The 16,761-nt window shown below is 37.1% G+C and overlaps 2 protein-coding genes across 2 annotated transcripts in view; one reads left to right on the top strand and one right to left on the bottom strand.

The window, feature by feature from the left end:
* Window positions 1-364: 364 nt before the first annotated feature.
* ubl7b (ubiquitin-like 7b (bone marrow stromal cell-derived)) lies at window positions 365-4,367 on the bottom strand. Its single transcript, XM_057347456.1, has 11 exons — window positions 4,257-4,367; window positions 3,820-3,997; window positions 3,622-3,741; window positions 3,437-3,519; window positions 3,186-3,270; window positions 3,048-3,105; window positions 2,812-2,945; window positions 2,237-2,286; window positions 1,025-1,201; window positions 792-902; window positions 365-663 (listed from the first exon to the last, which is right to left on the bottom strand). Exons 2-11 carry the CDS (start codon window positions 3,992-3,994, stop codon window positions 523-525), a joined length of 1,134 nt encoding a protein of 377 aa, XP_057203439.1. The 5' UTR covers window positions 3,995-3,997; window positions 4,257-4,367; the 3' UTR covers window positions 365-522.
* Window positions 4,368-4,577: 210 nt separating this feature from the next.
* Window positions 4,578-16,761, top strand: part of cd276 (CD276 molecule) — an 82,231-nt gene continuing 70,047 nt past the window's right edge. The window contains 2 exon segments of the mRNA XM_057347464.1: window positions 4,578-5,391; window positions 10,201-10,325. Coding sequence (XP_057203447.1) covers window positions 10,280-10,325 — 46 coding nt within the window. The 5' untranslated portion in view covers window positions 4,578-5,391; window positions 10,201-10,279.

Here is a 16,761-nt window from a genome sequence, read left to right as displayed (position 1 = left end):
TTTACATTTCTTTTAAACTCAAATTATTTTTTTTAATTTAATCTCAGTTTTAAATAATAGGCTTTGTCTGTGTACTAATTGTAACTTTTTGAATTTGTTTTAGTTTTTCAGAGAAATGTAACCATGGCGTTTTATCCGAAAGCAAAAAATATATGATATTTTTTAAATGTAATCAATAAAGATGGCAGTTTCTGATGTGCATATTGTTTTCCTGACAGTGTAATGCCCAATATCAAATCCATTAAGTGTTCGCATACCGCCACCCTGTGTTCAACTGCTAGAATTACAAGTAAACCCCTAACAAAACCAGTCATTCTTTTATCTACCTCAACACAAAAAATAAATGATCCTTGAAATATTTCACAGCTGAGAAAGGTTTAATCATTGAATCCAGAGTTTATTTGAGTAAAGAGTAAAAAAACAAGGCAGCCCTTTGTGTAAGGCAACAGTAAATGTTTAACAGTCAACTGCTGGCCTTGGTCCTTCCACAGTTTTTCAAGGCTCAGTCCAAACTTTCTCAAACTAGACTCCGCCTCCACCAGCAAATATGAGCTCCAGAGCTGCCTGCAGATTGCCATTTGTGGCTGCTAATGCACGCAGGGCAAGTTCCTCATCCTGGATCCCCATATCCCTCAACTGTTGCATCTGAGACTGCCAGCGCCCCTACAACACATCCGGCAGGAAAAAAACAGAATTTACTAAACAGTAAATTGATTTATCAAGGCATTTATCAAGTATATTTGATCATTAAGTTCAAAGATCATAGGCCTGTGTGTTTCTTTGCAGGTCACCTGTAGTGAGCTCACGCCAGAGGCCTGTAGAGCTTGCTGCAGTGCCTGACTGAGCAGATTGCTTGTGACGGGAGGCCCTGACGGTACTGACGGCCCAGTGGAGGACATTTCCTACATAATACAGGAAAGTATTACAAGACAGGGCATCAAATGTTTATTATATATCGATCTGACCTTTATGTTCTTATTGAGACACAATGATTAACAGGCGTGTGTGTTTGAAAGTGTGTCACCTGAGCGCCAAGTGTGGGTGGGATTCCACTGCTCTCTGGTGTGCTTGCTAAAGCCAATGCCGATGCCAGCTCACTCTGGGTGATGGGCCGGGGTCCCATGGCTCCATTGTGACCCAGTGTCATCGGTCGGGACCCTGTAGATGGCCTATGGGGTCTGGATGAGCCAGCTCTGTTTCCCTGAGTTAAGGAAATATACATAATTGAATTAGGGCTGCTCGATTATGACAATCCTAATCCCGATTATTTTGACCAATATTGAGATCTCGATTATTTTAGACGATTATTCACTAACTTGTGAAAAAACAGAAAAATAGAAAAACTCGGCTTTTAAACTGTGAATTAAACTGAAAAATAAATGTAAAGAAATAACACAGCTGAACCACTATAAAGGAAAGGTGTGAGCTGTGGATTTAAACCACAAGAAAAGAGAGGATCCTTGCAACACAGTAATCGTTTTACCTTGATTATTTTGTTTTTGTAATTGTTGAAGGCCAAAATTGAAGATTACGAAAAATTTTCGATTAATTGCAAGGCCCTAAATTGAATACAGTATATTAAAGGGATAGTTCACCCAAAAATGAAAATTCTGACATTTACTCACCCTCGAGTAATTTCATACCTATATAAATTACTTTGTTCTGATGAACACAGAGAAAGATATATGGAAGAATTTTCAGTTCTGGGACATCATTGACTACCATAGTACTACCATCATAGGTGCCCCAGAACTGTTTGTTTTCCCAAATTCTTCGTTTATGTAATTATTTGATCAACAGAACAAAAAAATATACAATATTTTTTTCAACTATGGTAGTTGATGATGTTCCAGAACTGAAAATTGCAAACATTCCTCCAAATATCTTTCTTTGTGTTCAACAGAACAAAGAAAAGTATACAGGTTTGAAACAATCTGAGTGTAGTAAATGAAGCCAGAATTTTTATTTTTGGGTGAACTATCCCTTTAATTTACAGTTTATAAAGAAAACTACAAAAAGATCGTTTAAAATGTACTGTGCTATTTAGAAAAAGCTGTTTTTCAGTTTTATAGCCACTTTTGAATCAATATTACTCAAAATTTACACAACAAACAGATTAATAATCAGCCAGATACATATGGCAACAATAGCACTACTGCTGTGTTTGTGGTATTAGGATTTTAACACACTGGTTGTATGTGACATGAAAGGTGGACTTAACATTAGACAAACTTACAGAATGAAAGTCTTCATCATCATCAGACATTCCCTCAAAGAGAAAACCTCCTGTCACATGATCAAGACACAAAACCTTTATTATACCATCACATGACTGCATATGCAGGGTCACGACACTTCCATATGAGATACTTACATAACTGCAGTTAATCAAAAATAAACATAATTGCATTTTATCTTTACATAGGATATGAAAGTTATTATTGATCATCTAAGCATTAAACCCCTTTTATATTTGACACAGAATTAAGTAGAATCTAGTTAAAATACTGAGTTTTTAAGGCTTTGTAATGATTTCAGTCATTTCTTGGAATGGCTAAAGGAAAACAAAGCCAGTTTCATTTCTAAATCTGAGAACATAGTATATTTGACACCGAGAGGAATCTGATAGCTTGGTTCTTAAAGGTCCAGACTCTAAAACCATTTGTTTAACCCTTTCATACTTCCTAACTTCCTGTTTCAGTGGAAATGACGTCATTGCATCAACCAAAGCTGTGGATTTCAAGTCACTTCAGTGAGTCTTTTCTGCAAAATATCAAATCAATTATTATGAAATATGTTTGTTGGGTGTACCTGGCATTTCACTGTAAGAACTGGCTGTAACATTACGGGATGAGCTGGCGCTGGATTGGCTGGAGATGCTGCTTGTCACAGAGTGCAGGACCAAGATGATAGCATTGACCAATGCTGGGTGAGAACCGATTAACCTGCGAGTCCATAAAAATCAAGGTAAAAGTAGACACTTACAACTCACAAGTAACTTCTGTTACAAGAAAACGTTAAAAAAAAAAAGATTATCGAAGACTCGCCTGTCCAGAAGGTTTGGGTCTGTAAACTGTACAAAAAGGTCTTTATCCTGAAGCACACCTGTGAAGGAAAGAACTATTGAGAACGCATTTCTCATCTCCCAGGGGTCGGATGTTCTGATTTTTTTTATGTAAACTCACCTAATGCAACAGGGTCTGAACTGAGTCCCGGTGAGGCCACTATAATCTGGTCCAAAGACTCTTTGTTTCTAAGCATCTTAAATACCTAAAAATAAAACAGCCGTAATTTAACGGCATTAACTTAAATAGCTTAACATGTCATTTTCTGCTTTACAGAAAAAAGTACTACTGGTTTGGAATGACATGCGGGGGAGTAAAACAGCTTTTTAGGTGAACTATTACTTAAAAGATATAATATCAGACTACTGTACCGCATCTCTGTAAACTGCATTTGAGTGCAACGCTGCCTGCAGCATCCTGAATTCTCTCGCAGCCGCAGATCTGTTCACTGGCTCTGCATGAGATCAGGAGAAATATTCCAATTCACACCACATTTTTCCCTTTGCAGATAATAAACCAAGTCTCCTTGTTAAGATAAGTTCAGCTCCAAACATACCAGGCTTGACCTCAGGTTCCGGCCACATCTTTTTAATGATATGTAATGTTGATCCACACTTTATACCATAGAAGTCTAACGGAAATTCATCTTTGAGCAGGCAGCCACAATGCACAAATTCTGCAACAGTTGGAAGCAGATTGTGATGTGATGTAGATAAACAACAATGTTCCTGTTGAATGATTGTGTTGTACAAACCTATGAGCTCAGGCTCAGGCAGCGAGTCTGGTAACTGTGCTGAGATCAGCTGTTTGAGTGTGGACACCAGGTACTTGCTTGGATGGACGTCTCCAGGTTCAGTGTCTGGAAACTGGAACACTGACTTTGGTTTGTCACACGGTTTCAGGGAGAGATGCCACGCTGAACTCTCCATTTCCTTAAAGAGAGTGAAGACAGAAAACCTTGTTTATGGGGATTTAAAGCCAGACTCGAATGTGGCTGTCGACTGAATTGTCGTAGTTTTGCTCTCACTTTCTGTTCAACGTTAAATACTGCACATAGAGGATCATACCATTTGAATGTTGTCTGTAAGCTAGTTATTTCGGGATATACTGAGCGATCATTGATCTCAGACACAATAGATTTATCCTTATGTCAGTGACATTTAATATGAGACAATTAAACAAATTGCTTACCAGAATAAATGTGACGGGATCGCAAACCAGCAGCAATCAGCGAGACAGCGCTTTGTCAACAACCGATGCCCGGATGTGACGTCATGTAAGAGTCGTTCTTCCGTAGTGTGGACAGAGACATTATATAACGTAAAATATAATGTAAAATAATGCTATTTTTTAATATTTCAAAACAAAATATGTGTGTTTTGTGTTCGTCTGTAATTTTAAAAGTCGTGATCTTTGTTGTGCTCATTAGATCAAATAATTTAATAATTTCTTCCTTAATACGTTTTGTTAAATTAGCCCTGAATGTAAATAATATATATGTGTCTAATTATATTATTATGTAAAAATAGTTAAAATAATGATTGGGAAAAAATACAACATGCTAGAAGGGCATTTGTGTGCTTTTGGGTGAAGTATCGCAAAATTGCAATTACAACGTAATTCTCATTATTTCTGCACACCTATTTATGTGTTTGTTCGTTTAATTTATTTTGTTAAATGTTGTGACAGATCGACTGTATGAAATTGTACAACAGAGTTTAAACCATGGACTGTGGTTTAAATATGTGAGCCGACTCCCCCCAGTGGCCCACTGTGGTACTGATTGCTTTATTAGTCAGGGGTGCTCGCTCCCACAAGTAATGTGCCTTTGTAGTAGCTTCAGTAACCTACTACAAGAAATAAGAAACATGAAGAGAGTTACAAAATGTAGGTTGCAAAGAAAAAAGAAAGACAATTACAGAATAGTTTGCATATAATAATATATAAATAAATAACCATTTGTTTATATATTTTCTTAGGATGTAACTAGTGTAAGGAGTAAGTCTGGTGACGTTGTGGGGTAAAGCTATGGTTTGGTTCAGTAAATGGTTAATAACTCCAGCAGCAGAACCGCTGGTGTGACGTCATCAGACTGGACTGATCGCAAGAATGATCTAGGAGTGGTTTCACTTTCCGACCATTTTAACATAACGGTTTTATCATTTACCTTTACAAACAAACGCTGCATCTTCAGATATATAGACGCAGTTACGGAATGACAGAATATAAAGTTTCTTGCGTTTCTTACCGGATCTTCTGATAGCCATTTCACAGCTGCTGGATGGCCGGTGCTTTGTCTTTAGTCTAACTTCTCATTGCTGGAATGGTAAGTTCACTAAAACGTGTCTTTGAAAAGGAATCGCTGCGTTCATGCTCGAGTTTGGGAGAAACTAATATCCGGTATATTGGCCGAATGGTTACAGTTGTGGGGAAACAGACACGCAAAACGAATCAATGAACTAACGTTACCGACGTGATTTTAAACTGCTACAGGTTTTATAGTGAGAAAAAATGCTTGAAATTAGATTTAAACTAGACTGTAAGCAAACACCGAGTCTGTTTTTCCTTTTGGGGGGATTTTTGTAGGAGGTCATGCAGCCTACAGTGAAACAATATATCGAGGACATAAATGAATGAGACAAACGTGTTGATAACATCTAAATCACTCTGCCACATACTTCTGCGTGTAATGAAAATAAAATGTTTGCACACGAATTCAAAAGATGATTTATAAAAAGTAGCAACAAAGCCAGGCTTTTAGATAATAGGCTTTACTGAATCCAGCCTTTAAGTTTTTTGTCTATTTGTGGTTTAAGATCCTCCTCCAATCTTTCACAAAATCCCAAAATGAGTCATGTTATTTCAATTGGGTATGCTGTTTTGTTTAAAGTGTCTGATGTGCCTTGTCACCACTGCCCCAAGGCACCACACCCCTGCTTTACCCTGATGACTTGAACAGAGGGTCTGGAATAGTGCTCTCCCTTATTATCTCCCACCTTTATTCTTCCACCATAAACAAATGATCTTAAAAACAAACAAACAAATCAATAAATGAATGAATACATAAATAATTAAAACCTATAATAACCGATTAAAACCTATAATAACTACATCTGTAACACATTAGATCATGTTGGGAAGTTTTATTAGGCAGGGTCTAGACAAACTCTTAAACTTTCAAGACTGTGTGTGTTCCCCCTAATAATACTGTGAAAACTAAATATTTGCTCATTGAACTCCACCAGCACCTGAACTTTCTTTTTCTACCCCCAATCTCCCCAACAGAGGGTTTCAAACTGGGCTTTTGCTTGGTGGGTTGTTTGCATGTGTGTGTGTGTGTCTGTGGGTTGTGTTAATTACCTTTATAACTTAATTAAAGGGATAGTTTTTACCCCAAAATATATGTTATCATTTACTCACCCTCAAGTTGTTCCGAACCTGTATAATTTTTTGTTCTGCTAAACACAAAGGAAGATATTTGGAAGAACGTCTGTAACCAAACAGATCTCATCCCCCATTTGCTGCCATAGTAGGGAAAAAAATACTATGGGAGTCAATGGGGAATGAGATCTGTTTGGTTACTGACATTCTTCCAAATATCCTGTATAAAGACATTCATACAGGTTTGATACAACTTGAGGGTGAGTAAAAAGTTTTCATATTTGAGTGAACTATCCCTTTAAGGAAATGCAAAAATAAATTGTAACTGTTAATTCAGAATTAAGTGTCATTGTTTATATTGTCATTATTGTGTTTCTGTTGCTACATTAATAGTAAAAAGATATTTAGAAAATATATTTCTAAAACACCAGGTGGCTCGATTGATAGGCTCTTTCCTCAAAGTAGTGAATAATAATAAAGAACGAGGAAACCCGCTATTTCTACAGTAGTAAAGATAAACGTGCTTGTGTAAACCTGAGCCTTTAACGGCAAACATTTATGGAATTCATGTATTACGGAGCATTAAAGTGTAAATGAGTCATGGCACACATTACATTACAGTAATTATTCTAGAAAAAGCATTACGTTTTAAAAGCTTTTGATTTATTTTCAAAAAGGGTGTTGAGATCATGTTGACTGTTTTAGATTCATATGTTCAACAGATTGAGCGGTTAATTGTTTGAGTCTAAAAAAAAATATTTTGTACAAATGTAGCAGATGTAAAGTCGGTCATTCTGTCTGGAGCTTTCTATTGTAATAGCAATACAGTGAAGATGACTGCAGGCCAACAAAAACGGTCTTTATCAGATTCCAGACAAAGTTATGAAAGAATAGAGAATGAGAACTGAGAAAGTGTTGAAAGAAGTTTGAAAAAGATTTAAAGCCTTAAGTGCTTTCAGAGTGTTTTGAGTTCATACGGACACAATAGAAGTGTCGAGATGGGTCTAATGGATGTGAGAAGAATCAAAAGCATTTTGCCAAGCCTGACAATTTTTTTTAACTTGGTTTCACACAATGAAAAGACGCAATAAAAAGCTTTTTATTTAGCTGTTTATGTCTGTCAAATAAAATGTGTTTTGATTTCACTCTTCTTATTGGTATTGATTTGATTTGTTGCCAGTTTGCGGCTGCTGTTGGAAGGCTAGAGAGTAGGCTAATAGCCATGCTGGCGTGTTTTTTGCTGAGTGTGGTTAGGCCACTGAAAGTGGTTTGATATTATGACCATTGCAGGGCTGACACAGCCTCTGACTCATATTACACAGTGAGCTAAGATGATCTACTGGAAAGAGTTTAGTCACAGTTCCGATTTATATGACCTGCCTATATTGACTTCCGGATCAGTTCCTTGATTCGTCTGTGGATGTAGCTGAATATAGGGGTGGAAATACCCTTTAGTGTTTAAGCTAAGGAAATATGCTTGTTGTGGCGCATACGCTTAGTTCTTTACCATTTTTTAAAAACATAGTAAGGGAAGGGAGGGGTGGACACAACAGACAGCGGGAGTAGATTCAGCTGTTTTGTCTGTCATAGCAATACTGGCTCAACCCATAAAATGAACGTTAGGCGATACTGTTTGGCCAACCAATGAAAAATGGAGAAGTGGTTAGGAAACTTGTTTTTTCCAATTGGATTTTGGACAGTGGAGCTGAAATTACACACCAAAGCTTTTAAGGGTTTAGACTTTTTCTAAAACGGAGAGAAAAAAGGAAATGAGCGAAGGATGTTGAAGTTTTGACCAGGTGGCAGGATGCACCTGAATGTCAAAAGGCAAAAATTACACATAGGAACATCCTGGTGAGCCAACAAAATGAGCAATGAACAAAAATTTCAGAACAAAAATCGATCCGCAATCTTTTGCGTTTCGGTACGTTTGTGAATGTTCTTTATTGGTTTATTGAGTGTGTTAGAAAACGATGCATGTTCGTCCTTCTTTTTTATATTCGGATCTGTGTTTCTGCATGCAGAGCAGGAGCATCAGGCGACAGCGCCGTCTCGCCAAAGCAAATGAAAATTCTCAGTGTGTAAGCTGAGCCACTCACACAGAAGTGCCCAGAGAGGAATAGAAAAAAAATGCTAGCGCTTTTTTCTGCCAAATGTAAAAGTCCCCTCTTTTTAGGCAGACGAACAGTCTGTGAAGTGGTATAGACCACTTCAGATGACGTAGTTCAACGCTGGTCCAGAACATAAATGTTTGAACAAAATACAACCAACAGAACATTTATAACTGAACCAAAATATTAAATGAATATACTGTATTTAAAGGGATGGTTTACCCAAAATAAAATTCTATCATCATTTACTCAGCCTCTTGTCATTTCAAACCTTTTAACATTTCTTTCTTCCGCAAAGCACAAAAGAAGATATTTTGAAGAAAGTTGGTTACCGAACAACACAGGTATATATGGTATGGACACAAAACCAATGCAAGTGAATGGGTGCCAGTTAACAACATTCTTCAAAATATATTCTTTTGTGTTTTGCGGAAGAAAGAAAGTCATACAGGTTTGGAATGACAAGAGGGTGAGTAAATGATGACAGAATTTTTATTTTTGGGTTAACTGTCACTTTAAGATTTAATTATGTGTCAGATTAAAAAATAAAATAAATACAAATGAACCCGGAAGTGCCTCTGGACCAGTGTTTACAACTTCTGAATAGTCTATAGTGTGTTAAACATAGAAAACACACATTTAAGTGTAAGGCCTAAAACATACTTGACACCGGTGATAGCTTTTGGCGAAGCTGCTTGACCAATGAAATGTTCAGATTAAAGGAAATCCATTAATCGCCCTCATTTCATTCCGAATGTATATGACTTCCTTTCTTCAGCTGAATACACCTATAACCTGAGCCTATATGAAAATATCTGTCAGATATGTTGACACATACTGATCATTTCAAATTTCATTGGTTCTCATGACATCTCATCAAGAAAAATCATATAAATATATGAGATATAAATATTCGAGAAGCAAGAGATTTGAAATGGTCAAGTGTGAATACGATGCTTTATTTGAATGTTTACTTATGCTTGCTTTGGTTTCAGTTTTGCTAGATGAAGGTAATATTAATCTAAATATTAATCATATCTCACACACATTTATCATTTCGCTTCAGAAGACGTGCTTTTGGGAGCTTTAACATTTTGAGACCTATAGACCACTTCGGATAATGTAAAAACAATGCTGGTTCAACGCTGGTCCAGAAGAACTCTCTTTCATTTTTTAACACTACTCAAACGTTTTAACAAAATATAACCAACAGAATATTTATGACCAAAATGCTAAACGAATATCTTTAAAATGTAATTATATATGTAAGAAAATTAAATTATGGATTTTGTAAGAAACGGAAAAAAACTGTGTTCATCTAATTAAAGGAAGTTGTATAATGTGGGAGAGTAATTAATGAGAGAATTTTCATTTTGGATGAACTATTTCTTTAAGTTACTTAAAGTACCTGGTGGGGACATTCAAAACACAACACATGCTGGTCACTGATTCAGTTTTTCCATACGGATATATTTATTCTGCCTTTGAAATTCAGGGCCATTGGCGGTTTGTTTTTAGTTCAAAACTAAATTCTGCCTCATCTTTCAGTAAGCATGCTAAACACACATAAAACACACTTTTTCACTCTATCTCTCTGTCACTCATCTCCAGGTTAATCAGTCTCTTTCGGTTTTTCCCCGCAGTGCCGTGATTGAAGAATCTACCCCGCTGTTACTCTCGCACACTTTGTCGGATCGCACACGTGCTCATCTCACGCTCACCATGTTGGCCCTCCTGTGGTGTTCTCTGCTGGCTGTGAACTCTCTCGGTAGGTGATGTGTTCTCTAGCCTCCATGCTGATTAGCCAAAGATCAAAACCTGTAAACTGGAACCGCACAAACAGTTACACTTTCAGATCACACTGACAGGTGGCCCCATACCCCTGTTAATCCTTCCAGAACAAGCACATAGAAATAAACAAATGAGGTTGGAGTGCAAAACCTTGGAAAATTACACCGCATTTAAATGCATATCATTTTCAGTAATAACTCATTTGCCTCTCATTTGTACAAAAATATAAGTTAGAAAATATACATTACATAAATATGCATAAAGTATGAAAATAACTATATTGATAATTAAAATATATGACAAATAAATTAAATATTCAATAAAAATAGAAATATTGTATGAGGTTGTGTAGTAGGCTACATGTACATGTAAATATGTCAGTGAAATTGACATGACATCATAGATGTTCTCTCTGGAAAGTTTCAGTTTCTTATAAAACACTGTCTTTGTTAAATCTGCGGGATTCTTGCGTGACTATAATAGAAATTAATTCAGAATAAGGCGTCCTATAAGCAGTTAATATCGGTTTCTCTGCGTGTAAAAAATGTAAAACCGCCCCTTTCTAGACCTTATAAAACACACACAGAATACGTTTCATTTACAACTGTGATAAAATGGTGAAGGTCAGGAGTATAATTGGAAAAGTTTCAAACTCTAATCTGTAAATTGTGAAGCTATTCCCCATAGTCTCGTAAACCTGGAGATAAAATGAGAGAAAAAGAGAGTTTTTCACCCTGACTCAGATGTTATTGTGGAAAGTCCTGTTTGGGCATGTGTTCACTTATGTTCGTGTGTGGAGAAAACCAACGTCGGGGTGTGGCGACCTGAATTTAGGCCACAGTTATGGCTCTGTTTTTATAGCCCTAAATTTTGTCCTTAATATAGAATAGGTCTCATTGTACATTGTGCATGCAGTGTCCACGTAAAAGTCCAGTGTAGGGAATTTGGTGGCATCTAGTGGTGAGGTTGCGAATTGCAACCAACGGCTGACTCCACCGCTCACCCTTCCTTTTCGAAGCACTACGGTGGCTGACAGAGGGCTAAGATGTTGTCATGTTTTTGCTCCTTTGCTGAAGGAGACAACGTTTTTACGAAACATGCTCTGCAGAGCAGTTTGTCCGTTTAGGGCTACTGTAGAAACAACATGGTGAATTCCATCTAATGGGACCTGTGGTGTATGTAGATAGAAATAGTATAGTATAATAAAAACATAGCACTTCATGATGTAAGATCTTTATACACATCTGAAGACATAGTTATGCATATTATATTGCATTTTTGTCAAATGAAAAACACTGGACCTTTAATGATAAAACTATTTCTATTTTTTTAAACTGAAAAAGGTTTTCACACTACACTTAACCCTGGCTGAACATCTTTTAAAGTCACAGGTGAAGGTCTAGCCTTCAGACAAGTAATGTTTCACACTTGTATTTTTGAAAGGAGTTTATGCATTTAACCCTGGGTTATGCTGGATTAACCCCACATTGCTGCGGCAACTCGGTGTAAAATAATTTCATTTGAGAATGTATGTTGTTTAGTAACAATTGAATGTGACAATTCATTTATTTCTTAATTTTTTTATACCCATAGGCCCTTATTTAAATCACTGTGTACTGTATTCTATTGTGTTATGGTCTCTGTGTACTGTTGTTGCTGTTTCTGTATACTGGATGCTCCTGTCACCAAAACAAATTCCTTGTACATACTTGGCAATAAAGCTCTTTCTGATTCTGATTCTGATTTACCTGACTATGGACAATCATGCTTGAAAATCAAAACAAAACAAAATGCTTTAAACCTTTGAGAGACTGATCTATCAGTGTGGTGAAAACCTTTGATAAACTAGATTTTCTTATCTTAAGGTTGACATTTGCATGGAATTTATGAAAAGCCTTTGTTAATTTAGATCTAATAACTGTAATGTTGGTTGTCTGACTCTTAAATAGTCCATAGGTGGCGCTGTTCACTCGCTATCTTATTGACTTCTAGCATCGGTCAGGTTACAATTCTCAAGCGCGAGTCACAAATGAGGCGAATGATGTGACATGCACTGAAGAGAGGAAAAGTGTAATTTCCACAAATTTCCATAACTCAGCTGATCTCATCTGGAGGAACCCTTGAGAATGGAGACGTTGTAGTTGGGTGTACATGCGTGTAAATTACCCTCTCAATTTTTCTTTCTCTCCTCGACACACCTTTTCAAGGTCTGCTGACCACAAGCTCTTTTCCATCCTTGACTTTCTCACGATCGATTGCGTTGAGAGGGACATTGTTTTCACTTTGGGGATTATTGCAGTGGTCGTGTTTATGCCGTCCTTTTACAAATGGGAGAAAAGACCACAACCCTAAGCAACAACAAAAGTTTGTGGGGGAGATTTTACAGGCTCTTGCATGTTCACAACAGGGTCACCTCCAGTTGTGGATGTTTGGGGGTAAAAACATCACCCGCCCCCGAAGGCTTGATGGTTATTAAAACCGAGCGCATTACCCAGCATGTGGCTGCTGATTATATCAGCAGATTTTAGATGTAGTCCAGTGGGAATCGACACGAGAACTGATGTACTCAATGTGTCGAGATTGCTGTTTCACAGTGGGAAAGAGAGAGTAAACTGGATGAGCTGATGCTTTCTCGCATCATCTCTCTTTCTCTGTGATTTCTGTCTGCCTCCCTCCATTCCCATCTCCCATTGTCCCATTTTCATATGCAAGCATGTTTATTTGTATTATGTGCATACTAAGCATCAGCCATCATCACTCACCCTCTCATGACATCCCCAGTCAACCACTATTCAGACCAAAAACACGCTTAGTTGTGTTTCTTGTCATCAGAGAGTTTTACAAGCAGGCAGCAGTAATTCAAGGCCCTCAGGTTGTGTTTTCCCTAAGGCTGTTGTCATTGCAAGGACATGATGTACTATCCCCAGCAGAGGCTGAAAGAATACAGAGATACACGCGCGCAACCATGTAACTTCTCTTTGATAATTTAAGGCTCCAGGCAGGATCATCGGCCCTTCACCCAGATTATCCAACCTGAAATGAAGACCATCCTTCATCCTGCGCATCTCTAAAGGGTTTAGTTTGTCAGATAACACCAACAGCTCATAACCTTGCTTCACTAATAACAAAGAAAGTATCAAAGCACGGTTCACTGCCTATAGTATTAACATCATTTTTTCATGAGATAATATTCTGTGGCCTTTATTTCAGGCTTTGTAATTGTAAGCAGGTCGTGTGAGTTAACATCTCTCTGGTTTTTGCAGTGCTTGCATTGTGTTCTATTACTCAAACCATCTGGTTAGTGACTAAGCTGTGGCAGAGAAAAAGTCATTTAAAAAAAAAAAAAATCCCCATTTTCTATCTGGTTCTATTGATCTGAATACGTGCACTTAAAGTAATGTCAAAGCAACAACATAAACAAACGTTACCGCACATGCACGCTTTTGTGGCCCAAACGTAACTTCTGGTACACATCCACAAAGAGTTCTGATAGCAAGCTAAAGAAATTACAAGTAAATGACATTAGCTAGCAAGTTAAAAGCGTGTCTAGCCACTGTAGCCAGTATTGTTTTGGGTTACCAGTAGAAGAACCGTTACTTGGCTAAAGTTACAAGACCCATTCAACAAATTGTTTATAAAAAAAAGATATACAATTGAATTCAACTAATTGTTTATTTAATACCATTTTTATACAATAAAATATTTATATAGATTAATATTAAAATACAAACAGTTATGTTATTAGCCACTAGCCAGACCGAAAAACAAACAGGAGTGAACTTCGGGCCAGGCGCGTGCGTCTTTCGGTTTTTCACCCGTCACAGCTTCATCTATACATCAGCCTATTTACACCAGGAGGGAGAGAGCTGGATATTTATGAAATGATATTTACACAGTGAATGTCATTATGTTTTGACAATATCATCCTATCAGACCAATAAAGCCCTTTCAAACAGAACTTAATCTCAGCCGTAGACAGAAAGAGGAAACGGAAGTTTTGAGAGAAAGATGGAATAGTGCGGGCATGTGACATGGAGAAATGTTATTATGTTTTGACAATGAACTGACATATCATGACCATAAATCTCACAGAAATGGAAATCAATCTCTCACAGTGTGTAAAGGGGAGAGAAGCACGAGAACAATAAGGGCAACCGGAAAGAGCAAGAGAGAGAGAGAGAGAGAGAGAGAGAAAGATATGATTAGATCTTCTCTCTGTCAGTGCACTTATGTATGAATGTGTGGTCTGGTGTTACCCATGATGCATTGTGATGGTAATGTCATGGAGAGTCACAGAGGTAAACCTCTATCTCTCCTTCAGAGACTTGATACGTGCTCTTGCAAATTACTTCTTTTGTACGCAGGTGACAGTGAGAATTGAAAATCCAACAGAGATTTAAAGCCCTCAGAGTTCATGTTTGAGAGTTATTCTCTGTTTTAAAGCTTTATGGCGTAGAGCAGGGGTTCTCAACCTTTTTGACTCCAAGGCCCCCCATTGTATTCAATAATATTCAAAGGCCCCCCTTACACTCACAAAACTTTAACATTTCTACCCAATAAAATGGAAAAAACGATTATTAACTATAAAAATGGCCAAATAATAAGAAATATCTTTCCCCCTTGTTGTCCCCGGCCCCCCTGTTGAGAACCACTGGCGTAGAGTCATGTTTACTGGTTTGTGCTATAGACTCAAATATTGCAGCTTTTGGAAAATATTTTTTAACCAAAGCAATTGTACTTTCAATTGATTTCATTTGACACGTCTAATTTTTAATGTCATTTACATATTATGTCCAAGTAAAGCACCAACCACATTCACTTCAAATAATGTCAAAATCTAATTCGGTTGGACGTTTAAAAAGTGAATGATTTACTTTACCAGTATCGTTTTTCGTCCCGCCACTAGGGGGTGATAATGTCTCACAAGTGCCGTGCCGGCGCTCTGATATTTTGGCTCGCAGCTAACGTCACAAACCGTATTCTTTTCTGTTGCTGTATCATGCATTGCGTTTTCTGTAGACTTTATGAATCTTAGCAGAAAATAAACCTTTAAATTGTGCTACGCCTGTCAGAAAAAGTCTCACGTCTGAGGCCGGTCTGTGTGAATGTGTGTGAATAATTTGAGCGGTGGAGTTCAGAGCTGAACTGATGGTGGTCTGATAAACCTCCAGACTCTTATCGAGCTCTTTAAAATGAACCTGCATGTCTCTCCGCAGGTAGATATTGAGCACTGTGTTTTTCAATGATATTGAGCGATGTTATTCGAAGCTTTGTCTGTAAGTGTGTGCATGTGTTGTGGGTTCTCTTTTGTATGTGTGTGCTTATTGGCCTTTGAGATATGGCAGGGCTGATATTGGTCTGAAGAGTTTGTTGTATTAGCAGAAGAGAGGCAGGACCCTCTGTTATTGAACAGAGCGCATTGAACCTTTACAGCTCGTGTTATGAAAGACAGATAGCGAGCTGTGAGGTAAAAGAGAAGAGAATGAAGGATTGAAAATGGAAAAATGTACAGGCAAGTTCTGCTTAAAGCATCTTTTTGTTGTTTTTAAAGCATAGTCGGGTAACTTTAGGCTCAGTGAATTGTCAAATTAAATTAACTGTTTTGTGGTTTATGAATAGACACTTTTCCATTTGTTAGGTATTATTGCGTCTGGTTTGTACATTTTAATTCACAGAAACCCTAGAAAGTATGTCATACCTTAAAAATGGTATCACAGACTCTTTAAAACCTTGGTATACCTTTAAACCGGTGCCTAGTTTGGACTCTATTAACAGGGTTTAGTCAAATATAAACAGATGATTCAATATATTGGTAATAAATACATTCTTTGAGAATTTATATTTCAAGTTTTGTCTAAAAATGACACCACCATAAAACTGGAATTGCCTTACCATCATTATTATAGTACTTTTTACCAGAATGCAATAATTCCTATTGTTTTTGGCGGCCTGTTTTCATTTTAGTTTTAGTCTAGTCTTTGTGTCAAGCTGTCATTTTAGTTTTTATTCGTTTTAGTCACGTTCATACTCTTTTTAGTCTAGTCAAGTTTAAGTCGACTAAAAGTCTGAGCATTTTAGTCTTATTTTAGTCAGAATTTTCCATGACTATTTTCATCTAGTTTTAAGAAACCAAGAAAAGCACAGACAGTATTAGTTTGTTTATATTAAAGAGACTTTTTCTATTATTAATTTACTATAAAATGGCAGTTTAGTTTTGTTATTTGAAATAAAAGATAATTTTATTATACAAAGAAACGTGAAGCATTTAAGAAATAATGCAAGGGAAGTTGTTCAAATCTAATTTGTTTCAACTCATTTTGTAAAAATAAATCGTGAATAAATCGCATCGTGAGATCAGAATCGTGAATCGCATCGCATCGTGAGCTGAGTGAATCGTTACATCCCTATATACT

The sequence above is a fragment of the Triplophysa rosa genome, linkage group LG12, assembly GCF_024868665.1.
Source record: "Triplophysa rosa linkage group LG12, Trosa_1v2, whole genome shotgun sequence".
Classification (NCBI taxonomy): domain Eukaryota; kingdom Metazoa; phylum Chordata; class Actinopteri; order Cypriniformes; family Nemacheilidae; genus Triplophysa; species Triplophysa rosa.
Note: the sequence above shows the minus strand (reverse complement) of the source record. Positions and strands in the feature narration are given on the sequence as shown.